At 47.3% G+C, this 27,377-nt stretch overlaps 1 protein-coding gene across 1 annotated transcript in view; it reads right to left on the reverse strand.

Annotated features, from left to right (window-relative positions):
• The window catches only part of LOC144174280 (prolyl endopeptidase), a 46,708-nt gene that overhangs the window by 5,939 nt on the left and 13,392 nt on the right, over window positions 1-27,377 (reverse strand). Inside the window, exons 4-13 of the mRNA XM_077702890.1 lie at window positions 24,431-24,599; window positions 23,649-23,750; window positions 21,200-21,342; window positions 19,784-19,896; window positions 18,995-19,140; window positions 9,716-9,820; window positions 9,385-9,489; window positions 7,728-7,808; window positions 5,951-6,064; window positions 5,039-5,181 (exon numbers count right to left, since the gene is read on the reverse strand). Of these exons, the coding sequence (XP_077559016.1) occupies window positions 5,039-5,181; window positions 5,951-6,064; window positions 7,728-7,808; window positions 9,385-9,489; window positions 9,716-9,820; window positions 18,995-19,140; window positions 19,784-19,896; window positions 21,200-21,342; window positions 23,649-23,750; window positions 24,431-24,599 (1,221 nt within the window). The remainder of the gene's footprint in view (window positions 1-5,038; window positions 5,182-5,950; window positions 6,065-7,727; window positions 7,809-9,384; window positions 9,490-9,715; window positions 9,821-18,994; window positions 19,141-19,783; window positions 19,897-21,199; window positions 21,343-23,648; window positions 23,751-24,430; window positions 24,600-27,377) is intronic.

Raw genomic sequence — 27,377 nt, forward strand, 5'->3', positions numbered from 1 at the left:
AGCCATTGGCACTGACAGAATGTGCGCACTCAGAGACAAACAGGGAAACAATACAATACGCACATCATGAATGATACAATAGAAGCAGTGGACTGATTCTATACCATGCTGTACACTTGCAACGTTAGACCAGGGGACACTACTCTGCCTACCAGCTTAGCTTGTGAGGTCCCACTAGTACGAAGTAAGAAGGAAGAAAAAAAAGGCTCTCAAGGGCATGACAAGGGAAAAAGCGGCTGGTGGTGACGGCTTAACCATTGATCGCTTAATTAAAGGAGGGAGGCGATTTTGCAAGAGAAAGTATTTTCAGAATGCCTAAGGATCTCAAAAGAGGCCCATAGCCTGCAAAAACGCAAACATAATCCTGATTCACAAAGATGGAAACTTTAAAGAACTTAAAACTGAAGTGAATTTGTCAAACTTCAGTTTTTGCTGCATTGCATAGACTTGCTCAAATAAACTCACTTTTCATGATTCATCTGGTCGATAGAACAGTATTAATTTATAAAAACCAAAAGATTGATTGATTGATTGATTGATTGATTGATTGATTGATTGATTGATTGATTGATTGATTGATTGATTGTGGGGTTTAATGAACCGAAACTGCACAGGTTATGAGGTGTGCCGTAGTGGAGGGCTCTCGATTAATTTTGTACCACCTCGGGATCTTTAACGTGCACCAAAAGCTCGAACACTTGGGTGTTCTTGCTTTTCGACCCCATCAGAAAAGTTACTGCCACGGCTGGATATCGAAGCTGTATCCTTTTGATTAGCAGCACAACACTTTAGCTAGTGAGCCACCGTGGCAGGTATAGATCCCGAAAGAAGAAAAAATACCGTGCGACATTTGAGACAACCGCAACAGCTAACAGCAGTGACGCATATTCGAGTTGCGATGTGACTGGACAATGTCCAAGATTGGAGTTCAAACCAGTTTCGGTTTCGGTTCCGTGCAACCATGTTTGGCATCCGAAGTTACTGTTGGTTCTGCATTCTTGATATCTTTTTGAATCAGCATACTGCACTTCTACCATGCTGTCGGCTGTAGAATGGGTCATGTAAGCATATTAGCACGGCTTGGAACTATAACAATCACTAGCCCAGGTGTACGCAGTGGGTGAATGCCCTCCGCCTCATCGGAGACTCAACTGCGGGGTGCCTCGCCCCCATCTTTCGAGCTTGCCTGGCTCGTCTCTGTGCCGTAAGAGGCGTGTTCGCACCGGGTTGAAGTCGGCTGACTGGGCACTATGTCTGCAAGCTGTCGGTGCTTATGTCAACACCACGCCAGTGAGAAGCCGCCAGTGCGTCATCGTCAGTCTGCATGCACTCTGCCAACTCACTCGCGGAGCAATGAAGGTTGCAGCGCAAAAATGGCGAATTCACAGTAAGAAAAAATAAAATAAAAATAAAAACATCACATCGGGGATTCGCACTACATCCTCTGCTTTATACCGCTCAGTCATAAGCACACATTCTTCGGAGAGGAAACATAATGTATATATTGTATAGGCTCTTTATTTTTTTTTTTAAGTTTCGTCATTCCCAGCAGCTTAGATCCGTATTTCTTGAATAACACTTGTGCAGGAAGCATCTCCCAATTCTCCACGAATACCTTATCACTAATGGCTATGTTCCCAAGGCAAAAGCGACCACATATGTGTGGTCATGCTGCTGACCCTGCGCGAAAAGGTGCTTCCCACACCTTGGTCTTACTTTTTACAATAAAAGCTGTGGTTGATTTTATTTTCTTATTACCTATTTTAACTTTGCTGACTCTTCTCCTTCCTATGATTAGCCTTAGGTTTTCTACTGGCATTACAGTAGCACGGGCACATGCAGTCGCATAAATATACCCAGAGTGGTCAAAACATGGCCCAGGGACTTAAAACAACAATTTGCACAAGTAATCCCAAAATGTTCACAAGCCACTTCAGTGTCGGGGGCACATGGGTCTTTGATCAAAAACTTTATTTTTACAGTTATTATGATAAAACTTTGGGGGCATATGTAGTTTTTCATTCTGATTGTAGATATAAAATTTGTTTTTGAGTAAAATGATTCGATTCAAATTTATTTGGATTTTTATATTCTATTTTTTGACAGTCTTTGTAAAAAAATTGCTGGAGGGATGCAGCTCAACAGGGAATCAGTGAACTGTGCACAAATCAATGAGTGCAATAAGACTAACATTATCTTTCTATCTGGTTTGTAGCAGAAGTTACAACCATTTGAAGTTTGGGCCTGGAAGGCAAAATCGGTTTTTCTGGTTGCCACCTTTAAAGCCCAAACTTCAAATGGTTGTAACTTCTGCTACAGACCAGATAGAATGATAATGTTAGTCTTATTGCACTCTTTGATTTGTGCACAAATCACTGGTACCTTGTTCAGCTGCATCCCTCCAGCAATTTTTTTACAAAGACTGTCAAAAAATCGAATATAAAAGTCCAAATAAATTTGAATCGAATCATTTTACTCAAAAACAAATTTTATATCTACAATCAGAATGAAAAACTACATATGCCCCCAAATTTTCATAATCATAATTGCAAAAATAAAGTTTTTTGGTTTAAGACCAGTGTGCCCCCTTAAGAACCAGACACATCAGCCTACTCAGTTGTTTACAAGCTGTTTACCAAGGTGAATAGTAAACCACATAAGCGACAGCCTATATTTCCAACGACTGGAGAACATTCTGGGTTTTTGACAAAATTGCCATTCGAAAGAAGTCCCCACTAAGTGAAATGCTTTATGCTTTAAAAAGAAGCAAACTAAAAATTTCATTCCTTTGAGTGTTAAAGGGACACTGAAGTGATTTGTAAACATTGCGGGATTACTAGCGCAAATTGTAGTCCGGAGTCCATAGGCCATACTTCGACCACTCTGAGTGCGTTTATGCAAATTTATTTAGTAGAAAAATCAATTCGAAAATGCTGTCCTCCTCTCTGCATCCTCGCCCATTTTCCGTGGCATTTTCGTGTGACGCCAGGAGAAGATGACTTGGCTTGACTGCACTACTGCACAGCTCGCCGAACTTCCGATAGAGTCAGTCGGCCCAGCGTTTAGTCCGCCGGCCGCCGACGGGTCGTCGCAATTCGTTTGCTCAGTTGAAACTAAGCCACGACACAATTGTAAATGGAAGAATATGCCTTTTTTAGTTTGTTAGTTTGTACACTGTCATCATCATCATCATCATCATCATCATCATCAGCCTATCTACGCCCACTTCAGGGCAAAGGCCTCTCCCATTATTCCCCAATTGCCTCGGTCCTGTGCCAACTGTGACCAATTCATCCCTGCAAACTTCTTGATCTCATCTGCCCATCTAACTTTCTGCCGCCCCCTGCAACGCTTGCCTTCTCTAGGGCAAGCCTTCTCTAGGACATTGTATCAAGCTCCACGTCCAGGTCGATCGACACAAGCGCTGCACAAGCGCACATGCGACGCTTCGCTGACTGGTACGCTAGTAGAAAATCTAAGGCTACTTGAAGGCAGGAGAAGAGTCAGCAAAGTCAATATAGGTACTAAGGAAATAAAATCAACTGAAACTTTACCGTACAGCGTAAAACTAAGGCGCAGGAAGCACTTTTTTGCACTGGGTGAACAAGCACAGCGGTCAGCAGCATGACCACAAATCTACAAACGCTTTTCCGTCTAAGAAATGCAATTGCTAGACGTGAGATATTGTGGAAATTTTGGGGACGCTTACTGCACGAGCGCTATACAACAAATAGTCACCTATGCTGTTCCAAATTCTAAAACTAAATAAAAGTGTAAACTGGTTATACATTCTATACTTCATATTTCCGACGCCGGAAGTGCTGGCCCGTGGCCGAGTGGTCTGAAACGCTAGGTATGTTATTTTGCAAATCGCAAGTTCGAATCCCCGGGGGTACTTTTTTTTTGTATGTTGACTTTTTCATTTTCAGCCGATATTTTCTATACTGAGTTCACCATTTTTGGGCTGCAACGTTCACTGCTCCACGAACGAGTTCGCAGAACGTGCACAGGCTGACACTGCCGTGCTAGCGAGTTCTCGTTGGCGTGCTGTTGCCATAAGCTCTGACTGCTTGCGGACAGTGGGCACAGGCCAGAATCAGTAGACCCTTGGGCTGGTGCGAACACACTTTTTACGACACAGGCATGAGTGAGGCAAGCTCCAAATATGGGGAAAAAGTGCATGGCATTTGAGCATCTGCGGGGACAAGAAGGGCGTTCATCTACTGTGTAGGCCTCAGCTAGTGATTGCTGTGATTCCAAGCCGTCCTGGGGGGCTTATCTTAGGCATTTTAAGCCGACAACATGGCAGAAGCGCGGTACAACGATTACTGAGGTATCGAAAATGCCCATCCAACAATGCCGTCAGATGTCAAGCATGTTGTTTTACAGAACCGAAACCGAAACTTGTTTGAATGCTAATCTTGGACATCGTCCAATCACGGTGCATCTCCTCCCGTCGTCCCAGCCTTTAGTTGGTGCGGCCGCTGCAGACCGCGCATGGTAATTTTTCTTCTTTAGCGCTTTATAAAATAATTACCGACTTATCAACCGGATAAACAATGAAAATTGTGTTAATTTGAGCCAGTCTACACAGTGCAAGCAAAAAAGGGAGCTTGCCAAATCCCCTTCAGTGTCCCTTTAAAATGACAAACACATTGGTTGTTGAATAGCTCCGAGCATAATTGTTCCTTTTTTCATTTTGCACGTCAAAAAAGAACACGAAAAACAGCCTGCCTTTTTTTTTTGTTGTGTTGTTCTTCCAGCTCAGCGTTCAATGAAATTTTTCATCTCTAGCCTCAAGTGGGTTTTGTGATAAAATCACGGCAGTGTTACTGCTCACTACAAACCCTGCCCCCTGATGGCCCAGGAGCTGGGACTATGTATAAAATAAAGGGAGCCTTTGTCGGTAAAGCTCGGCGAGCAACCAAGGATGAGACAGGCAGACAATGCTCAGAAATGGTTGCCTCAATAAAAGGACATGGCAGCAGAGAGCTGTTGCCTTTTCCTCCAGTGGCGAGTGTGTGAGCACAAAGCTCACCCTCCTCCGCGGACGTTGGCGATGGCATAGAGGAAGCCCAGGTGCTGCATGAGCAGGAGGCAGGAGACGCTGAAGTAGGGCTGCAGGCTCCGGTTGAAGCCTCCGTACGCGTACAGCAGGCACGGGGACTTGCTGGGAAGGCCCTGCGCACACACACGAAGGGAGCACGAGGCACGCTCAAAGCCTCCACATCCCCTGGAATGGTGGGGAAGGCAAAGCACACAAGGGCCTGTGACAGTTGAACGGTTGGCCTCTCCTGTTTGCCCGTACATAGATGCCCCGATCTGCTCTCGCAAGGGAACTGACATGAGTAAGCAAGTATGCAGCTGCCCTGGAGCACCTCTGAGCCATCCAAAATGACCAGTGAAGGAGACCAGGTATTTAGTACTAGGGCAGCAGTTCTCGACCGCACAGCGTAGGTGGCCCAGCTGCACAACAAAGAAGCCAGGAACCCACAAAAGCAGGAGCTACGTCAGTGCAATAATGCCAAAATACCTGCTAGCATGGTCGTGGTGCTTCACTTCAGAAGCATGAGCTACAAAGCATGCTGTGTGCATTACAAAAGCTGTGTACGTGTTTGGACTCTTTGGCAACACGCCAGAGAGCCAATTTCAGCGTGTACAGAAAAATTTGTAAACCTGCAGCCCACCAGAGTACAACTATGCATCGAAGCCTTCAAAGCCTCGGTAGCTAATGGAATTAGGGCAGCAAGCCTCATCAGATGCATAGCACTTGACCAGGCGTCCACGAACAACTCAAAGTCAACACCCGTTATTGCTGGACGCCCCATGGCTGTACCGCCAATATCCTTCCCAGACCTCTGCCTCTCCCAGAGCTCGCCAACAGTGTGCCAACAAGACACTGCACCAAGACAATGCTTGCCGGCCTTATCAGGGGAAGAAGGGGGGGTACCTTTTGTCGAACAATAAACATGGGGATCTTGGTGCCATCCTTCGAGGTGTAGAACACTTGCTTTGTTTCAAACTTGCTGGAGTCAAAGCCAGGGGGGCTTATCTTCTTGTACACCTGCACACAAAGCCAGGAAACAGTCTCAGCCCACCCGCAGTCACTCTCCTTCAGTGGACTTAATTAAACAGGCTGTTGATGATGATGACATCCTTCTCGTCCCTTCCATATCTCTGTTTCATCTATCTATCACCTGTCGTTGCGTCTGCCCTGGGTCCCAAAAGGGAGTGAAACAGCCACTTTATCAGGTGCATTTGTTGCGTAACGGCGAAATCTTGCGCTGTTCAATTCTGAAAACCATCCCTGCTCAAACTCAGGAGATTAATCACCATTCAAAGGGGAGTATCGAACAAGCGACTTTTGCAGTTCTAACCCCAGCAAAGTGGCACCATCGTGCAATCATGAGCATCACAGCAGAAGTGGACAAAAGGTGATTTCTTCTCCAACGTGCAGGCGACCCAAAGGAGAAACTAAAACCTGCAGTTGCAATGAGCTCCCGTATTTTCCGGTGTATAAGTCGTGGTTTTTTTCCTAAATTTTCGTATTATCCACTGGTGCGGCTTATGTATGGAATAAATCCGGTACGTGGCGGCCGCGCGTGGTCCGCGCTCGAAAAGGTGTCTGTGGGCTGCATGATGTCAGCGCACGTTAGGAGACACAGTTCTATGGTCTAAATGAATGAATTATTTGTTGCCGAGTTGGAGAAAGGCTTCGATGGTTATGCCTAAACGCCGTCTGTTTTTTTTTTTTTTTTTTTTTGAGAAGTTAGTTCCGTCTAGACTTTGGACGGAAGATGCACTGCTTACTGGGGGATGCGTTCAGAGGCGGCGGCCGCCGCAACCATGTACTTTCACCGCACTTTCTAAGGAACTGATCCTGTATGAGTTTACCTGATTAACAAGTGCGTTTTGTACACCGGTGCGTTTTATACACCGGTGCGACTTGTATACGTTATTTTTTTCTCGGAAAAACTGTCGTTTTGAGGGGGGTGCGACTTATACAAAAGTGCGACTTATAGACCGGAAAATACGGTACACCACCTTTTTTCACGCTTGTGACAAAAAAAAAAAAAAAAACACTGTGTTTTTGTTTTGCTCCCGCGAGAGTAATACCTGACACTGACACGCTGCAAGTTACTTGAACATATTTCTCGCTAGTAAGACAACATCCTGGGCCAAATTTTTTCATTCACTATCAGTGTTTTGACCGCAAAAAGCTAGTATTAGTTATACATGACTGAATTGACAACAGACTCCGAACTGATGCTGTTCTTCTCCACCTATCCAAGGCGTTTGTTCATTTACTGCACAGTTTGCCTAGTAAACAGCTAAGTGAAATTGGTCTGCCAGACAGACTTGTATTCTGGGCAGAGGCACCCTCATGAAACCAAACTCAATTAGCTGGATACGGCATTACTAGATAATAGCAAGTTGTGTATTTCGTCATGAGTCCCAAAGAATTCGTTCTGAGGCCACTATTGTACTTATAATGACCCTTCATTAGACATTGACTGTTAAAGGCAGAACCACGAAGTTGTTTTCAGATAAATGAAACCAGTGGTTCCCCCTTACTCCACGCGAGTATCGCGATCACTGCAGCTGGGGGGGATCCCAACGTGGTGCTTGGCGGGACGCTGGCTTGACTGACGAGCTTGAGGCCGGCCTGCCAGCATGCAAGCCAGCCTGTCCCCCTTCCCCATACACGGAGGAAAGTGTGCACTCACCGTGGGGCTGATGGGCTCCTTGCTCAGGTCACAGTAGTAGATCATGCCGGGCGTCAGGAACGAGGTGAAGAAGTAGAATATCTGCGCAGAGCAGGCAGTGAACCAGTCAGCACACAGCAGTGCTTTGCGACGTAGCCGGCTCACACCTGCCTCTTGTCAGGCTTTCCCAACTGCATCGCTAACCTGGTTACACAACATCATCAGGCTTCTGAAGCTCTCGCTTTGACCAATACGCCTGTCCCCACACGTAACAACGACCGGCTGCAAAGTCAAGAGGCACTTTAAAGGGACCCTGCAACACTCTTTGTGCAATGCAAGTAAACTTGTGCGATGTTTAGATTACACTGCCAGGAATACCTGAGCCAAATATCACACGTGCACATGAAGCGGTAAGCGCGCAAATCGCTGTGAAATACGCGGAAAAACCAACTGCGCTCTCTTGAGTTCTCCTCATTATGCACCCCTGGCATGGCCTAAACGACGCCATTTTGGCCATGTCTGTCCTATTGGCTGTCGCTGGTCATCTTCGCGGTTTATTTCTCGCATTTCCTGTGACGATCCGCCGTCGTCGGCGCTGTGTAGCAACCTCTTCTGCACAGTTTTGGCATTTCTTTCGTGTTTTGAGTGCGCGCAAAGTTTGAGTGACGAACTCAATACTGCCCTTTCAACGAGACTACCTGACAACAAACGTTCATTGCTTCAAAAACACCCTACCAGCGCGAGCGCACGCTTGCGAGCAGGCAGCCATGCCCGCTTTTTTGTGCCACCAGACCAGAAATAGGCCCCTCCACGTTGCGAAGAAAAGGAGAAAACTCCCCAGCATGTGATATATCGAAGGCCGTTTAAAAGAAAATGCGGCGAGCCACCCCCCTCTCCAGGAGAGAGCACGCAGCTTTCGACGTTTTGTCCACAGTCGAGTTGTGAGGAAACAATTATGCGCGATTTCTCATCGCGCATAGTTTCGGTGATAGTGAATGAATTTTCATAATTCTTGCGGGAGGATATTGCTGGAACAATAGACTTTACCCCAAAATACATTCCCAGGAGTCGATGGTAAGTGTTGCAGGGTCCCTTTAATGAACGCTCATACTGCCTTAAGCTTTGAGCATTTGCACAAGACAAAGTAGAAACTGCCACTGCTAGGAAAATAGTGAAAAGTACTCAAAATGTTGAAACTGATATTGGAGTGACCTCCAGAATGGCTCCTCTCCTGCATCTGCAACCTGGTTTTCTTGGTGCTGTAACTCCCAATGACAACTGACTACAGGGAAGGTTAAAGCACAGGTTCTAGAAGCCAACTAAGGCAGCTCAAGCACTAGTAAAATCCGGCATGTAACCGCTCTGAGCCATTCACATAGCACCAAGAACAGCACTTGCATAATTACACGGGAGCCCAGGAAAAAGCAGACAGTTTTAATGCGCTTCCCCACATAAGAAAACAGCAGGGAGTGATGGTTCCAGCGACCTTCGCATTGGACTCAGGCGAGAGACTTAGAAGGAAGCCTTGGAATGGCAGCCACAGGTACACACGCATTTTTTCACCAGTGAGAGGGGTGCATATGCAGCCTTATAAATAAGAAACAAACACGCACAAGCAAGTGGTTTGCAAGCTGCCCCCACAGTACCTTTCCTGCTGCCAATTTCATGGGTAGCTCACCTCGTGGTCCTTCTTCTCGCCAGCGAAGCCCGTGATGGTGCCTACATCCAGGGGGAAGTCCATGATCTTGGCTCCCGTCGAGAGCGAGTGCAGCTGGAGCACGTTCTGCACATTGACACGGGACAAGACTCCTCCTGCACCCACACAGCCACTCCTGCCTCCCCGCTAGACATCACAGCCCTTCTCAGCACACACCAGATCAAAGCAGCGCTTGCCTCGCTTGATTAGAGGCAGGCTGATTAGAGGCATGCTCCTGCCATGAAAGCCTGCTGCCTCACCCCCTCCCAAGCAGAGGCCCACACAAGGGCCCCAGGGCAGCATAGTCAGTTACCTTGACGTCGCGCAGGTAGCAGACCACCAGCTTGTCCTTGTGGACGCATGCTGCCCAGTCCAGGACATCCTTGGGGTCCTGGGGCACCAGGTCCTTCCACGATTCCTGCGGCAGCAAGCGTGCTCCGTTATGGCAGCTCAAGCAAGGGGAATAATGCAGCGGCTCCAAATGTCGCCCGAACTTTGCACAGCACAACCGGGTAAAGGGAGACAGTCACTAGGCAGGGGAACTGGGGCTGCAGGTAGCCGCTGGTCTAGACTACCCTGGGCACACTGCAGCAGCTAACCAGTGCTGGCCCCTCACAGCCTGGTGCTCCCCCAGTGGATTAGAGGGGGCCACTCCTTGGACAAGTTAGCCAACGCCCATCCCCGCCTGCGCTCAACTGGAAGCTTTCCTTTTTTTACTTCCCTCCCTCTCTTTCAGAAAAAAGAAATCCACCCGACTAAAGAGCAATGAATCACTCTATGCAACTCCCTCTGTCGTGTTTAATGTTTGCATGCAAAACATTACACGAAGGTGGCATTTTGTGGTCTATTTTGTTTAACACTAGGAGTGCCAACGGCACTCACCTGCTTATTTAGAGACTAGATAGAAACGATTTTTTCCTGTAACAAAGCCAGAGGATCACCAAGGGGCTACACTTGGGCTGCGCCGCAAGTGTTTGTCGTAATCGTGTGTGCCATCGAGTCGTACTGACTGGCGGGAATCGCGGCAGTGGCCTGTGGTGCAATGTCTGTTTTATTAAACTGTGACTGGCACCTGCACTGCAATATTCTTTCAGCGTGAATGAGAAGTTCATGACACGAGTGTAAGCATACCGCACAGATGCTGAGAGGTAAAGTCATTTAGGTAAGTGAGCGAACTCTCTCTCAATCTCAAAGTAATATACATAAGCATGCCCTACTATAAACAAACAGCTGAAGACTTCGGAGCACGCCAGCAGCCGTTGTCGCTGCTTTGGAACAGAAGTAAAACCAAACTGCTGGCCAAGTCGCTCAAGATAAGTGCATAGTTCGTAAATGCTAAGAAAAATTAAAGCCGTTCACTCAATGTGAAAGCTGACGGAAGTGCAGAGAAAGTGATTTGCCATAATGGGCTGTAACGCTGTTATCCACTCACTGCTACCACCCAAAGCAATTCAAATTTCCTGCCTCCGTAGTGCTCGCGCACCCCCTGCCTGAAACAGCGCCAGAGGGAGTTCTCTTCCTTTTGTGCTTGCTTTCCCTCCTGCACATGCCGGCGTAGCACTGCCACTTTTTTTCGCTTACTATCGCACAAACCAACCCAACGAGCATTTTGAACTAAATGAATGCAGGTGCTGCCGGGTAATTACATATATTTTGCATCAAATGTACCTGCACTTTTTTTTTTTGCGCTAAACAACGAGGAAATGTATGACAAGCGCCAGCATTTCACAAGTTTCAAATGGTTATGACTATTTAAAGCGCTTGGTTTTCGAAGCCTCTGCGGGACGCCCTACTACAAAACATCAGGCACCGCCTGATTCTGGCAGTCGTTTGACATCGACCGTTACAGCGAGCTACGATGACAAGATGATCCCCTGAAGTGCTCTATACTTAAAAAATGGCCGAGAAAGCATGGCCCTGCATCGACTGCACTTATCAGCAAGCCCGATCAGAACACGTAGGGTGAAGCACCTGGGGAGCAGCGACCACTGCGGCCGCCACTGCCGTCGGGGGCGCTGCTCCCCATACAAATTCTTCACAGAAATTTTCATCCCAAAATGCACCCCCATAATTGGCCCTGGACAACACACCTGTCTCTTCTAGTACACTGTACCAGAGCAGGCATTTGAAACAGGCTGTATAGAAGTCTTCCACCAACACGGCCCTGCAGCCGATGCAAATAGGTTTCAGCTCAACAGTCTTCCACAAAGGAAATTTCAGTTGTGCAGGCTATTTTTGGCAATGCACCTATACGGTTTCTTCAATGTACTATGCTGTTCAACAAACATCCCACAAGTTTTCTGCCAGATTTTAATGTGGTCTGCTGAACATGATTACTGCCCCCCGCTTTTGCCACACCTGGCCCATCTTGTTGCCGAAGTCCTAGTGGCTAACACGCTCAAGCAAAACACCCGCTGGTTCCTGCTCAGCAACGTCTCGATGTGCTGGACGTTCTGGGGGCTCCTCTCGCTACCCCACCCTTGCTATTGGGAGCACTCTCTGCAGGAGAGTCACTCATCGCACATCAGGAGCAAGTCCTCAGCGGCAGCAACGGACACCGCCACATTAGGCATAATACTCACAGGCAAACATCTTCGAGGTGAAGTGATAATTTCCTAACAAAGAGAGAACACACGTGGCAGCCCTTTCAGTTTCAAGCTATGGAAATTTCCTCACATATTCAGCTGTTGCATCAACTCTTTTCCTCTCGCAAGCTTCCCCAGGGAGTTTAGGCATGTGGCTGAAATGACGAGCCTTCTACAGCTTTGTCAGCCATCGTTCAAAAGCGCCAAAAGGAGCTCTCTTGCTGAAAGATCAACCACCGAAGGGAAACGACGCAGGGCAGAAAGTGTGAACACAAGCTGTGAGCGATGCAGCCAGGGGCAGAAGCAGGCCCGAGCCTTTTGGAGCAGCTCAGGGAGCAGGAATTATGCTGTTTTGGAGCAGCTTTGGCGCAGTAAAAGGCAAATTTCGGAGCAGTGCAAGTCTGTTTCGGAGCAGTTTTCTGGAGTCAGACATTATTTATTTGCAATTTTTCATTTCTGGTGAACACAAAAAACAAAAAAAATAAAGCCGTTCCACTCGATGTGAAAGCTGTCGAAAGCGCAGAGCAATGATTCGTCATAATGGGCCCCCAGCCTAAAACTGTGCCAGCGTGAGTTCTGTTTTTTTTTTTTTTGTGCTTGCTTTTCCTCCCGTACATGCCGGCATTGCACTGCCACTTTTTTTTCGCTTACTATTGTAAAAACCAACCCAACAAGTGTTCCTAACTAAATGAACGCGGGCCCACTGCCGGTTAACTGCGACTATTTTGCCCCAAATGTACCTAAAGTTACAACGGGGAGATGTATGACAAGACCAGCGGTTCACGAGTTTCGAATGCTTATGACTACATAAACCGCTCGGCTTTCGAATCCTCTGGGTTACGCCGTGACAACGGAGCGCCAAGTGGCTCTACTTGGGTTTAGCGAGCGAGCTACGACGACAAGGCTAGCCCCTAAAGTGCTCTGCACTTAAAATTTAAATGGATTTTACTCAGCATTCAATCAATACTGAGCCAATCACTTTTTCAACAAGTCAGAAAAATATATGTTCCCAGAATTGAAGTACCCCAGCTGACAGAGCCATAACTAAGAAAAAACTAGAGACAAGCAATAAATAGCCATATCTATCCAAATAAATCCAAATAAATAGCCATATCTAAATAGACTTCACACAAGTGAAAAACAAATGTTCCTGCTATTACAATGCCATTACAGCCATGCGAAACAACCAAGGGAAGACCAAAGACATGCGAAATGGTCTCACTTGCACTTAAAGGTTTACCTCCATTCTATACCTAACGAGAGTAGACAAATGAAAAAGACAACAAAAAATAAGAGAGAAAGAAATTATGAGGATGAAAAACTACGAGGAAACAAGAGATAATTTGAACTAAACCTGACTAGACTCCAGAGAAATTAAAAATAAATGTTCACATTCAGGAAACAAAAACTAAAAAATATCTTAGCATATTACTCTTTGAGCAAAGACAGCAGGCTTACCAGAGGGAGAATAGGGAGTGTCGGACTGCGCTGAGTGTCGGACTTGCGAACGTCGTTTTTGTGTTCGCAAGTCCGACACTCAGCGTAGTGCATTGGCCGAGCACTGCGAAAAAGCTGACCACAGGATTAACTTTGACGGCGCGCAGGTGATTGGCACCGAAACTCATTACTCACAAAGATTACTCCTTGAGTCCTGGCACATACAAGGGAACCGGCAAGGCCTGAATAGATCCCTCGGAGCCCTTCCCACCATCTACGCCCACGGCCTCTGACACTCAAGGGCAAGATTCCAGTAAGGAAAAAGAAAAAGAAGAAGACACCTTATATAACCGCTGCTTCTTGTCGTACACAGTCACCCCTGATGAAGGAGCCGAGTAGGCTCCGAAGCGTTGGGACCGCTTTGAATAAACGCCCTTGGTTGGTGTATTTGCCTCTTCAAATCAAAAAATAACACCCAGTCCCCAGACCTATTCAGTTCCGACAATGAGAGCGCTTCAAACCAGCCTTGCACACCGCCAGCTGTTTGCCGGCCAGTTTCGTTTACAGACAAGGATGTTTCTGGAGGTCTAGTGTTGCTCCTTAGTAGAACTGTCTATACTCGGACGAAGTCGCCAACAGGTTTGCTATTGTTTCTTTTCGGAAATTATCTCTTTCCACTGTTATGACGATCGTACGTCTAACTGCACCAATTATGCATTTTTGTGCATAAAAGACCCTCCGACAGAATCTGTCGGCCGACCAGCGGTGGGTCGTCACAATTCGTTCGCTCAGTTGAAACTAAGCAACGACACATTTGTGCCTGGAAGAATGTGCCTTTAGTTTGTTAGTCTGTGGACTGTATCAAGCTCTAAGTCCAAGTAGCTCCACACCAGCACACATGCGATGCTTCGCTGACTAGTACACTAGCAGCAAAATCCAAGACCAATCAAAGGTGGGAGAAGAGTCAGCGAAATTAATATAGGTACGTACTAAGGAATTAAAATTAACTAAAACTTTTATTTACAATGTAAAACCAAGGTGCAGGAAGCACTTTTTGCACTGGGTAAACTAGCCCAGCGGCCAGCAGCACGACCACATTTGCGATGGCTTTTCTGCCTAAGGAATGCAGTCACTAGAGATTCCGTATAAACCGGTATATAGGTCAAGTTTAAAAAAAAAATCCGCTCGAAAGTCACCCCTCGTCTTATATAGCGGTCATTGGGAGAATGTAAATCGTTGTCTGGCAACAATGTGCAAACGTAGTCCGTCGCTAGGGTGTCTAGAAGAGGTGTGAAAAGCGACTGCGAAAACCGGTCCCCAAAGTGCGCCGCAGCCGCAAGAGGCGCTGAACGCAGGGGCGCTGTTGGAGTGAAGCAGACGACGTGCTGCGGGGCATTGCGCGATTCGAGGAATCCGGCTCGCGGCAGCTGGCGCGTCGAAGCCGTGCCGCACGCATTTTATATTAATGCGTGAGCAGTCTTTGCCGAGTACCCCAGACCCCCAACCGTGTAACGCCTGTATTTGCGCAAAAATGCATAATTGGCACAGTTTAGACGTACGATCGTCATAACAGAGTAAATAGAGATAACTGCGCGAAGAATAAACTCCAAATAAAGAGAACTGGCGTGGGAATGGCATTAGTAGGAAATATTTAGAATTAATGTACATAGTGTTGCGTTTCGGTGTTTTTTTTTTTTTTTCCCAATACAATTTTGACTTGCGCCAAATTGAGCAAACCAACTTGTAAAGCTGATTTTTGGTGTCATAAACTTGTCTACTCTCCTGCACTAACATGCATATTTAGAACGGTTACCAGCCACTGGTGCATGAACATTGCATTGCATTCTCTGCCCAAAGAAAAATAAAGTTATAAAAACACGTTCAAGCAAGGAACAAATCTCAGCCAGCTATTTACAGAGCACTGGTTTCTATCTACAGGATGCAGGGCTTAACTCGCTTGTTCGTGTTCCTTTTGGTTAACTCCCTCTAAGAAGAAGTGAAGTCGCGTTAAGCAATAAAAGCGTACAGCGGATCGCGTCAGCATGCTTACTGCAGCCGACATGTGACGCTTACCCAATTATTCGCCACATCTCTGCTGCAGAGTCTGCGTGGAGGCGAGCTGTGCTGAAAAATTATGTTAGCTTGTCCTCAAGCGACTGGATCAAGTTTTACAGAGCACAGGATGGATACAGGAGTCCACCAAGGCCTGTCAGATCTTGGTATTGCACGAACCCACTGTTCAAACAGACTTCTGCGTGCCGGTGCTCTGAACCACGACCGGCTTTATGTCGTGCTCTGAACAAAGATGTTTTTTTCTGTGAAGGACCTGTACCCAAAGTTGCAGCCAGGCACGTAGCACCAGCGTTCAGTTTTCTTTTTCCCTTCATACGGCATCTCTACCGCAGCTCAGAAATGCATGGCGAACAAAAATAAACACTACGTTTCCGATAAAGGACGACGCACCAGCACTCTACCCCCATCACGACACTGCATCCTAGGGGGGCTGGCGACGGCAGCGGCGGTAGCACGGTCAGGCACGGCGCAGCGCCCCATGCAGCAGCGCTCCTGGCGGCAGCGGCGCGCCGAGGGACAGGGCCGTGCCAGCGAAACGAGCCACGCTTTTCACACCTCCCCTTCTAGACACCCTTCCGTTGCCATTGCCCTTCGTGTCGGACTGCTCTTTCTCACTATCAAGCCTTTATTTGCTTTTCTCTTTTCTCTCTTATTTTTCAACTTTTACTCGTCTTGTGTGCTGTGTGCGTGCATTTCATAACGTGCCTGCCCCGAGATGAGCGGCGGAAGTCGACGCCAGTTCACCGCTGCGTTTAAGCTGAAAACGATTGAGTCGCCGAGCAGAATGGGAATATAGCGGCACAACACCAGTTTGGAGTTTCGGAGAAAAGTGTGCTGCACTGGCGGAGCCAGAAAGCTAAGCTGTGCCCGTGCAGCACCCTGAACAGATTGCTCCGTGGACGTCAAGCGGTGCACCCCAAGTTGGAGAACAAAGTGGCGGACTTTGTTCGGGAACTTCGCTCACGATTGCTGCCAGTTACAGCGGAGGCCATCTGCGGACTGGCTCCGTGAACTGTACAATGAGTGGATAGCCGGCGACAACGAAAAGACATCTACGGGCCGGCTGCGAAGACCATCCCTCGCGACCGTGTCAAGCTGGGTGTCTTCCTCTTGGCAGTCGCTGCCCGACGACATGGTTGCACGAGCGTTAAGTAAGTGCTCTATCAGCAACGCGCTCGACGGCACTGAAGATGACAGTGAGAAGCAGTCATCCTTGGACGACTCTAACAGCTCAGACGAGTGACTTCGGCAGGCATAGTGGGTGGCAGTGACGGACGGGAGTCTAGACATTAGACATTGTGTGTGCGCTTCTCTGCCGAATTATTTTTTTGTCTCCCATGTAATAAAGAAAAAAAAAAATACTTTTTTGTCAACTTTTCCCACCTCAAGGCGGAGAACTATATACCTATATACCGGGTCGACCAATATTCCGGTTTATACGATATTTCTGAAAATTTGGGGGAAGCACACTGCACAAGCGTTATTCAAGAAATAGTTATCTAAGCTGCTTCGAATGCTAAAACTAAATAAAAATGTAAACAGGCTATACAATATACACTTTATATTTCGATTCCTGACAGTGCTGGCGTATGGCCGAGTGGTCTGGACCACTCCGCTGTTTTGCAATTCGCAAGTTCGAATCCCCGACAGCGCGTTTTTTTTGTTGATTTATTTGTTTTTAGGTAATGTTTTCTATACCGAATTCACCATTTTTGCGCTGTAACGTTAATTGCTCCACGAGTGAGTTCGCAGAATGCGTGCAGGCTGACACTGACGTGCTGGCGAGTTCTCGTTACGGTGGTGTTGCCTTAAGCACAGACTGCTTGTGGGCACCGTCCCAAATAAGCCAGACAATGCACCAGGCAGAACAGCAAGCACAGCTTTTGTGCACACACCTGAACAAATACCGAAACAGTGGTAAAAAAGTGCTATTTCATTTTCAATGCCAAGTGCCCGTGGTGAACGTAGCACCAAGGACAGCATCTACCTCTTTCAAGGTTACTCTAGCGCGTAGCAAACGCCTTTCTCGCTGAGAATGCCGCTGATATCAACCCGTCAATTTGTAAAGACAACTTCCTTAAAACAAGCATGTGTTGGTTCGTAAGTGCAGGGGGCGCAAGAATGGACCAACCTGCGTTAACGCATTCTTTTTGCCCAGTTTTTAATGACAGACGGGTCTTGCTTGAAGCAGTTGGACTACCATGTACACATGTAGATAGCTCTAAAGTTTAATCAGGAATGGTCAAAAACCAAAAACGTGAATTGCAACGGCTTAAGACTTCTTGTTTATGGGGTTTACTTTTGCTTGACGGATACGGTGACCTTTGACACTGCCATTCTGTGGGGCGCCGCATTACCCAGACGCGCCGAAAACGTGCTTGCTCTTGGGAAATTTCACGCCCTTTCCTTCACTTGTGCCAATTAAAGAATCTAGAGCTGCCAATGCGGCAAAATTTAGCTCACTGGATTACACTGTTCACCTTTGCAAACGCCTGTATAGTACGTGGCTGTGGCCGATGGTGGTGCTGATATGGCGAAGCAGCAGGCCTCTTTAGGTGTTGCATGCTGCCTACACAGCTTCACTGTACTTTGTTTGTTGCTGGCCGGAGGCTAGGGTCCCACAAAACGGTTCTTAACCCTCTGAGGGTCACGGCCGTACATGTACGGCATCGGCAAACACTTTCAAAATGGTCAATGACGTACATGTACGGCATTGCTGGTATATTTAAAAGCGCGCCTTTTTCGCCAACTTCTCTTGCTTGGCATGTGCTGCCACACTTCGGAAATACGTCAAGTTTTTTTCTTGCGCCGATGGCTCTTCTTTTTATTTTTTTATGATTTACTTCAGCGGCACGCCGGCTATCGTTTGCACACCCGCTAACAAGGGGGCACACTGGGTATCGCCCACCTGGCGCCTGGGCGCCTCTCACTTCTTGCGCCTGCCACAGACCAAGGTCGCCTGTGAAACTGATGAGGCTCTTTTCTCCTTTTTTTTTTGTATTTTATGAGCGGTGTGCCGTCTATCGCTCCCGTATCCAGCTGCGCGCGCAGCGGCTGGTTTTGGTATCGGCCTCCAGGTGCTTCCCGCTTTTTGCGCCCGCGAAACTGATGTCTATCCGATTTTGATTCACTCAAAAGGTGCCGGCTTGTTACTCTCTAGCTTTTATTTAGAATTTTTCTTGTGTTACTCATAAATAAACCACATATATGTAACAACATAAATGATTTTTTTGTCACTTCATGGTCATCCTAAAAAATTACTATAATTTTTTTCTTGAAATAGATTCATCCGAAGAATTTAAATCAGCAATTAAAAAAATCGACCCTGGAGGTCGCATTTGGCAAAAAAATTCGACCCTCAAAGGGTTAAAGTTTTCTAAAAACTAGTATCCTCGAAGGCATGACAACTGAGTGTGGTAAAAGTTGATTACAATGTGGTAATGAGGCCTGCAGGCGCGTTTCGCCTTTTCGGTACAGAAGGGAGCAAGCCCACCCACCTCGGCACAGTCGGCCAGGTCAATGTTGACCAGGGCGTAGCGTGGCCGGTTTTTGTTGGTGCGGAAGGTGAACAGGCTGCCCTCGTTAGTGATGTAGTCGTACTCGGCCTCAAAGCGGCCCACCAGGCACTTGAGCTCCAGCTTGTCTGCACGTGGCAAGGAAGGGGAGAGAAGAAGGGAGCTTGCCCATCTTGCGGCACACATCTACGAGACCCTTCGGCGGAAGACACGGCCACGGCCATACTTCACTCACACTGACTGCTTGAATGCTTTAGCACCACGCTTCTAACACGATTTCGGGGAGTGGCTATAAACAGTACTCAAACAGTTTAACATTGGTGTCGAGCGCAGCATCACTGCTTGCTTTGAAAACTGGGTGGGATAGAAGAACAACTCAAAGGGTGCGCTAGAGAAGTCTCCTTAGGGTGGACCTCATGGTTGGACCTGATATCTAGCCCGCTGTAGGGCATTTTGCAAGCAGAGAGACATTTTAGCACCTAGAAAATCATTCCGTACATAAATTATAAGTATCACGTGACAAACTAGCTAAGTCTCCCAATTCATCCCTTCCAGCCTTTCTGGCAGAATACGAATTACGAGAAAAAAGAAAAGATTGCCCACACCTAGAACTACAGCCTACGCTCTTACAGTGGATACGGCAACAGCAGACTTCCAGTTACAGCAGACCATTTCTGTTGCTTTGTTTGGAAAACTGGTATAAAAACAAACCCCTCGCAGCGAGTGCACACAGAGAAGACATTTGCCAGCGGAAGCGTGCGGCCCCCTCACCCTTGATGCCGTTGGGCAGCTTGGAGAGGTCTGCCACGTACAGCTGGTTGTCCTTGCAGCCTTCCTCCACTGTCACGACCACGTACTTGCCACAGTCGGTCACCTGGCCCCCCCTGGTGGCGAGACACGGCAGCCGCATTTACAGAGGACTGCCTCGCAGCACCCACCCCGGCCACACACTTGGAGGCAGCCACTTGTGTGGCACGCCTTTAGGATTACTTCAGAATAACCACATCGCCCCGTCACTACTGCAAGGTGGGAGAGCATAGTTCTCAGGACTGACTGCACTCAGGAAGTCAGTGCATACAGCCAACATTTGGGTCACAGCTTTGCCCAAATTTCTGGCCATAATGGAACACATCCCCCAAGATTTCATGCCAAAAGAAACCAAAATGCCCTTTTAATTTCTAGTTCCTGCCGCTACAAATCAATGTGGCACTCCATTCAGCTTCCTTGGCTTCGGCTTAGCAGGCCTCCCTCACATGTGCCAACATTCTCGTAGTGTGCGACAATATTCCACTGTAGAGCTCTGCCCTCACCATTCAGGGTGCCCAAGGACCGCACGACAGCTACAACCCACACCACTGAGGAGGTGATTCTGCTCTTACATTTGCTCCAAATAAAACCACGTGAAGGACCAAGGATGCAAGGAATAAAAGGACACGAGTGCTTACGTGCAACTTGCTCATCAAATGCAGGCACTGTCAAAACTCGATACAGCAAATTTGAATACAATAAAATCCTTCGTGTCAGTGAGTAACAAAATTCACTTAACTTCATGCCCACTGAACACTCGGTGTAACAAAGTAAATGATTTTTTTGTAATTGCAATATTACAGAGCACGAACACTACCATCGCCATAAATTTCGGCAGCTTTCTGCCGAATTTACTGGTGGCATGTTAGTGCTAGTGCAAATGGTTTTCCCGATGCAGTGTTGCCACAAAGCATGCCGGCACCAGGGACTTGTGACAATGAACGCAGTAGCGGACACCTGCATGGACTTGCTCCACCAACTGTTGTCCGTGATCGCAGTCACTCTGCCATGCCCCGCATTATTTGCGCTGTGTGGTTTATCCCTCACGGAAGAGAACTGCCACAAAGCAAGCCCCCCCTGTGCCGGCCGCAAGGAGGCCTGCCACGCAGCACTAATGTCCTTCTGCTGCAACTACTTTCGGCGCAGCTCCATCACCTCTGATCCACACAAAGCTTGTACATGCAAGTCTGCAAACTTTGTGCTGCTCGGCGTTTACGAGATGCAGCGCAGCTCAGATAGAGGCAAGAGGAAAGTGGGGGAACTGGGAGTGACATGTGCAACAAGGCCCATGCCGGGCATCGACACAGATGTGCAAGATGCATCAGCGATTTGTGGTTGGCATGCGCGCGAGTGAGTGACGGCTTGGAGCAGGCCACTCACACCCTCCACTGGGGCTTGTCCGGGAACTCGGCGCAGAGCACATCCTCCGACTGGGGCGTGCCCACTCGGTGGTAGTAGAGCTTCTGGTTCTGCGCCTTGTCCGTACCAGTGCCGTCCGCACGCTCCACCGAGTCCGGGTACTTCTGCAAGGGGCCAGGGCAGGGCACGGACCACAGTCACATCGGCCACATGAGAGTACAAGAAGGACAAACCTGAGAGGAGGGCCTCACTGATCACAGCTGCACAGTGAAAGTTAGAGCAAGGAGTATCATTTTGTTGTAGGGTCTCCCAATACATGCAAGCAGGCACGTTTTACTTTTTCTTTTTTTGCTCCCCTCAAGCAAAATAAACGTTTCAATTTTTTGACCAAGACAAAAAATTCATAAATTCCCTGACATTTTTAAGGGGGGACACTGGTCTTAAAACAACTTCTATTAATTTTCAAGTAAACTTTGTGAAACTTGCCAGTCTTGCTGCTTTTTCACACTGATTTCAAATATGCCATATTTTTTTTTCAGTGGTCAATGAGTTCCCAAGATAATTAGAGATAATTAGCCATTTTTAGTCAAACAACAGACAAAACAGTGTTGGTCATAAAACTGCAATGTGCATATTTTTAATACTATGAACCCTGGTGAATGCAATAACCAAAGCAGTTTTTTTTTTTTGATGCATTGCTTGGAACCAATTTTACAGCTCATTAAACTTCGGCGTTCGAAATTCATTAAACTTCGGCATTTGAAATGGGCACTCAAAGGGGTTCCTTGCCACTGGTGCCACCAACGTTTAATGAGCTGTAAAATAAGTTCCAAGCGATGTATCAGACAACTGCTTTGATCATTGCATTCACCAGGGTTCATAGTACTGAAAAATATGAGGATTACAGCTTTATGACTAACACTGTTTTGTCTATTGTTTGACAAAAATGGCTAATTATCTCTAATTATCTTCGGAACTCATTAACCACTAAAAAAAAAAAATATGGCATATTTGAAATCAGGGAGAAAAAAGCAGCAAGACTGCCAAGTTTCCCAGTTTACTTGAAAATTAAAAGAAGTTGCTTTAAGACCAATGTGCCCCCTTAAGGGGGGAGGCTGGTCTTAAACAAAACTTTTTTATTTTTCAAGCTATTGAGATGAAAACTTCCAAACAGATGTATTTCAGCATTCTGATTTCAAATATCAATTTAGATTTTGGATATCGCAAGTAGTTCTAATTTCATACAGATTTCATTGTTAAAAGCCTATCCCCAATTTAAAAAAAAATCTGCTTGAATGATGCTTCTAAACTGCACTTCATTGCATTGCTTAGCAACCAGAGAGTGCAATAAAAGTATTCCCATGCTTCTAGCCTTCCTACAACCAATTGTATGAGGGTTCAAACAACATAGTTTGAACCCTCATACAACTAAGTTTGTTCAAACAACGAAGTTTGAACCCTCATACAATTGGTTGTAGGAAGGCTAGAAGCATAGGAATACTTTTATTGCACTCTCTGGTTGCTAAGCAATGCAATGAAGTGCACTTTAGAAGCATCATTCAAGCAGATTTTTTTTTTAATTGGGGATAGGCTTTTAACAATGAAATATGTATGAAATTAGAACTACTTGCGATATCCAAAATCTAAATTGATATTTGAAATCAGAATGCTGAAATACATCTGTTTGGAAGTTTTCATCTCAATAGCTTGAAAAATAAAAAGTTTGTCTAAGACCAGCCTCCCCCCTTAAGTTATTCAGGCTTAATTCCTTAAGAATCCCCAGCTTCTCCTGTTGGTAGAGTTCCCAAGCACCTCTTACGATTCGGATTTTTGTGATTCCTGCGACATGTATTATAAATGGTATGTACACAAGGTTTGGCTCGGATGGTTGCTGCAAAACATACGATTGCTAGCTTCGGGGTTTGACATAACTAGCTTTTAACATGACCTACATCTTTAGTAGGAGGATACAGCCAAGGTTTCACTCTATACCAATTATCAGACCCAAGTTTGTGGTTACTCTCTTGGGTGGGGTTAATTTTGGGCTTGTTTGAATATTCCTTTTTTATTTTCTATTTAAAATTCACTTTGATCAGTTTCAATGTTCAAAAATTTCAGGCCTTGTTGTTGTGTCATAATTTAACTGCATTGGGCAGGCATAAGTTTGGCTTTTTTTAATCAGTATTCCCAGCTTTCAAGTATTCTTTTTCACGCCTGTTTCACTATATTTGGTTTTCCCAATGTGAGTACAGGTTGTGCACGTATTAGTTTTTCAATTATTTGCATTTATGTAAACATTTCTAGTGCCCATATTTTGCAACGTTGGAGGCCTGAAGCGTTGTTTTGCAAGCCTATTTTTCATGCCTAAAATGCAACCTCCGGTTATAAACAAGAAAAAATTTTCGTTAGGCCCCAGAAACAGCCGTGGCCTGTGCCTCTGTGTTGTGAAGCAAAAAAACGCACAACACACCCCGTAGAAGAAGCCCACGTTGTCGTGCGTCCAGGACATGTCCGTGTAGCGAACCCGCTCCAGGGTCTCCGGGAAGTCCTCGCCCGTAGACACCTTCTTGATCTGTCCAGAGAGACGGAAGGACACAACACATGGGGGCCCTGGAGCAATCACTCGCAGGCTGGTTGCCACCGCAGCTGGGAGGGAAACACTGCCCACTCGTGTGCCCACATCGCACGACGCCCAGCCAGAGCAGTTTCCCATCCCGTGGCCACCGTGTGAAATTATCCCCGTCCACACAAGCGAGTGCCTACAGGCAATGCTTCTAAACCTTTTGCAGTTCCCCCACGGCAAAGAAATTTCAGCACGATTGAAGCATGCCACATGCAGCCTGCATTGCAAAATGCCCACAAACACCCACAACTTCCCCTTCATCTAAAGGCCACAACATCTGTTGGAAGACTCGGTCATTTTTCTCAAAAACCTGCAAGACCGAAAACTTGGTTCACTGGCAAGGAACACAGCCCACACGACACTAGGGGCCTCCTCAACAAATCTTTTGCAAATGGGTGAACCGAATCCAGGCTGGGGGGGGAGGCACCCACGACAAATGGCAAAAAAAGATTCTCGTACCTTTCTGCAGAAAAGAAGCATTGCACTAGCATTTACACTACACTGAAAATAAGCTATTTCGAGCCCCCCATGGCCGCCACCCATGCACGACGTCCCACTTACACTGTGAACCAATGCCCCCCATGGCCCACTTTTGCATCAACACTGGCCTGCACTGAAAGAGCACTCACAAATATCTTTATCCAATCCGAGCCGCTGTAGCTGAGGCCGTACGCAAAGAGCTCGCCATCCTCAGAGAAGCTGGTGGAGCTGACAGACACCGTTCCATCCTCAGACAGCTTGTTGGGGTCAAAGAACACCCGTGGCTCGTCATCCAGCGAGTCCTGAACATACAGGACACTGGAAAAAAAGGAAAAAGAATGCAGCCAGGCCAAACAGACAGCAGGAGCTGATCCTTGGGTGTGACTGCCACCATCCCTCCTAAGCTTCTTCGGTCCCGAGTACCGAGCTCCATTCAAACAGGGCCATACCACATACCGATGGCACTGACAATAGCCACCATGTTAGCAAGAGGCACACTTGACAGATAAAAGCACAGCTAAGACTGGGGCTAGTTGGTTGTACACCTTGGAATCACGCACAGCTTTTAGCACTCGAAAAAGGAGAACAGCCCACACAGGACTCGTGTATTGTCAAAGTCAATGCAAGTTTTATTTACATCGCCATATGGAACAATGCGAGTAAGCCTGGACACAAAATTAAAAAAAAAAAAAAAATCACTTAAGGCATGCTTGGACCCCCCCTGACAAGGCATACAGCAAAAACACACAGTGCATATATGACTCTGTTGCGCTGTAGCGCAAATGTATCTTGACTCAGTGCCAAACAACCAATCTGGCCAAGCATCTGCACTGGAACGCTTGTGTTGGAATCAGCCAAACTGGCCAATAAATGTGGCGCTGAAGCGCGCGCGCGCGCGTGCACAAGCAAGACCAGTCGAAGCAAGACCAGTCATTCCAAAGCGTCTGCAGTCGAGCGCACGTGTAAGAAATGGGAGACGCTGGCCAGAACTGATTGGCGTTCTTGGTGCCGCAGCGCACGTGGGCTAACTATTCTGGGATATGAGGGGTTCCTTGGGGACCTTGCCGGCACTCTGGGGTAGGCCACCACGCTAGCTCCCGGCGTGTCAACCACGCGGGCTCCCGAGCCTACGGCAGCCCAGCGAGGTTCGCCGATACGAGAACACAGTAGACAGTAGTGCCAAAGCACAGCCGTTTATTTGGGGAATCCCAAAGCATGCGAGCAGAAGGCTTGGCGGCGTTCACAAATCACGCCATCCGGGGCGTGATCGCGAACGGGAGGCAGGCACTCACGGCGCGCGACAAAGTTCCCACCTGAGATACATGTATCCGCCACCGCCACTATGTTCAGCCGATATTGCCCCGACCGGGCCTCCGGCGAGACTCTCCGTCTCCCGCGCGCACACGTTCGCGCCGCCCGCGCGCCTATCCCCCACACGAACTGGTGGTGCCATCTCTCAGGGGACACCGACGAACCAGTGGAGTGCCGGGCCAGTTTCCATGCAAAGTGTCTCTCCCAAAGCGCGCGCCGGCACGGGACCGTGGGCTGAGGTTCTCCACGATTCCCACACTATGATCGTGCTATTTCCCACTCTCTCTCGCGACGGCGGGGCTTAAAAGCAAACCCGAGCTCCGCCATTGGGTTCTCTCTCACTCTTCTGTTGGCAAGTGAGCCGCAATAAACGTGGCTTCTTCAGCGGCCGGCGTCCACTTTCTGCGTCGGCCTGGAGCCCAGCTTGGCCAAACGTTACAACACCATTATGTCATATACCGTATAATCTCAAGTAAGGGTGGCACCTGTATATAGGCCGCACCCCCTTTTTCAGACTAATAATTTCGCATAAAAAAAATAAAAGTTGTGCCTTTTCAAAGCGCCTGCCTACACAGCCGCATTGAGCTGTCGCTTGCGATCTCCCTAGGTTGCGTGTAAACTCCCTAGATAAAGGCATCGTGCCTGCCCTGCCGCGCCACAAGTTCTCTCTCCCTCTTTTGAGCAAGTGTTAGTTCTCGCGTGGCACGATTGTTTCCTTCTTGCTTGGGCGTCGCATCCTTGTATGCGAGGCCTACAGCACCGAACTGTGTGTGTTGACTGCTGCTCTTCCACTTGCTCGGCTGAGAAGGGAAAATTGAACAGCTATGTGGCAGCCCCTATGCTGGCAGCCACGGACTATGCCCTGGAACATGGCAAGCGCGCAGCAGGCCGCAACTTCGACGTTGATGACAAGTGTGTGCAACCGTGATTCCAGGAGGGCTTACTGGTATGCTACAGCCCCTAGCGTAAGTGTCAACCAGCCATTCAATGTTGCATTCCATCAGCAGTACATGGCAAATGCACCCATGAAAAAACTCCGACTGGAAAGCTGGAGGGCGCCCCTGGCAACTGTTGCCCAGCATATTGCAAGCGCACAGGACTCGGTGTCTTTTGATGTGGTATTGTAAAGCTTCAAGGTGACGGAGATTTCAAATAACCTTGATGGAACTGAGGATAGCCTCGTGTTCGAAAAGGGAGCTCCCGAAGTAACGGAGGTGCCAACAGAGTTGATGTCGAGGAGTAAGGCGAAACCAAAACAAATGCCATGCATGCAACCACAATCTGCCTCATTTTTAAAAGGGAGAAAAAAAAGTATTCGTGTATGGGCCACAACCCCAAAATTAACGTCGTAATTTTGGAAAACTGGCCCTTGCACGAGTTTATACGGTATGTATATATATATTGTGCCATATATACCGTCTGTGTGTTGTTCTTGTTTGCCTGGTACTAAAGGCACCAGGTGATACCAAGAAGTCAAGGCAGACACATGAAATCCTGCAATGAGAAGGCCTTACAATTCATTGCTGTTCCTCACTCGGAACATAAAAAAATACTAAGTGATTTCATCTACAAAGCGCGATTTGGGTGCATCCCGATTGTTAGCACAATTGCGCACTATATTTAGCAGTTGTAAGCACCCGAATAGAAGCCTTTGGCTTCTATTCTGCGCCCACTTGCAGTACTTAAATACTAAAGTAATGCACACAAATCCGCTTTTGGAGAATTGCAAAATAATCAAACTTCCCCTCACCAAGCTTCTTATGCTGTAGCACTTTCAACATGTCC

The sequence above is a fragment of the Haemaphysalis longicornis genome, unplaced genomic scaffold (genome assembly GCF_048455015.1).
Source record: "Haemaphysalis longicornis isolate Haplotype H1 unplaced genomic scaffold, Haemaphysalis longicornis Haplotype H1 scaffold_3, whole genome shotgun sequence".
Taxonomy (NCBI): Eukaryota; Metazoa; Arthropoda; class Arachnida; order Ixodida; family Ixodidae; genus Haemaphysalis; species Haemaphysalis longicornis.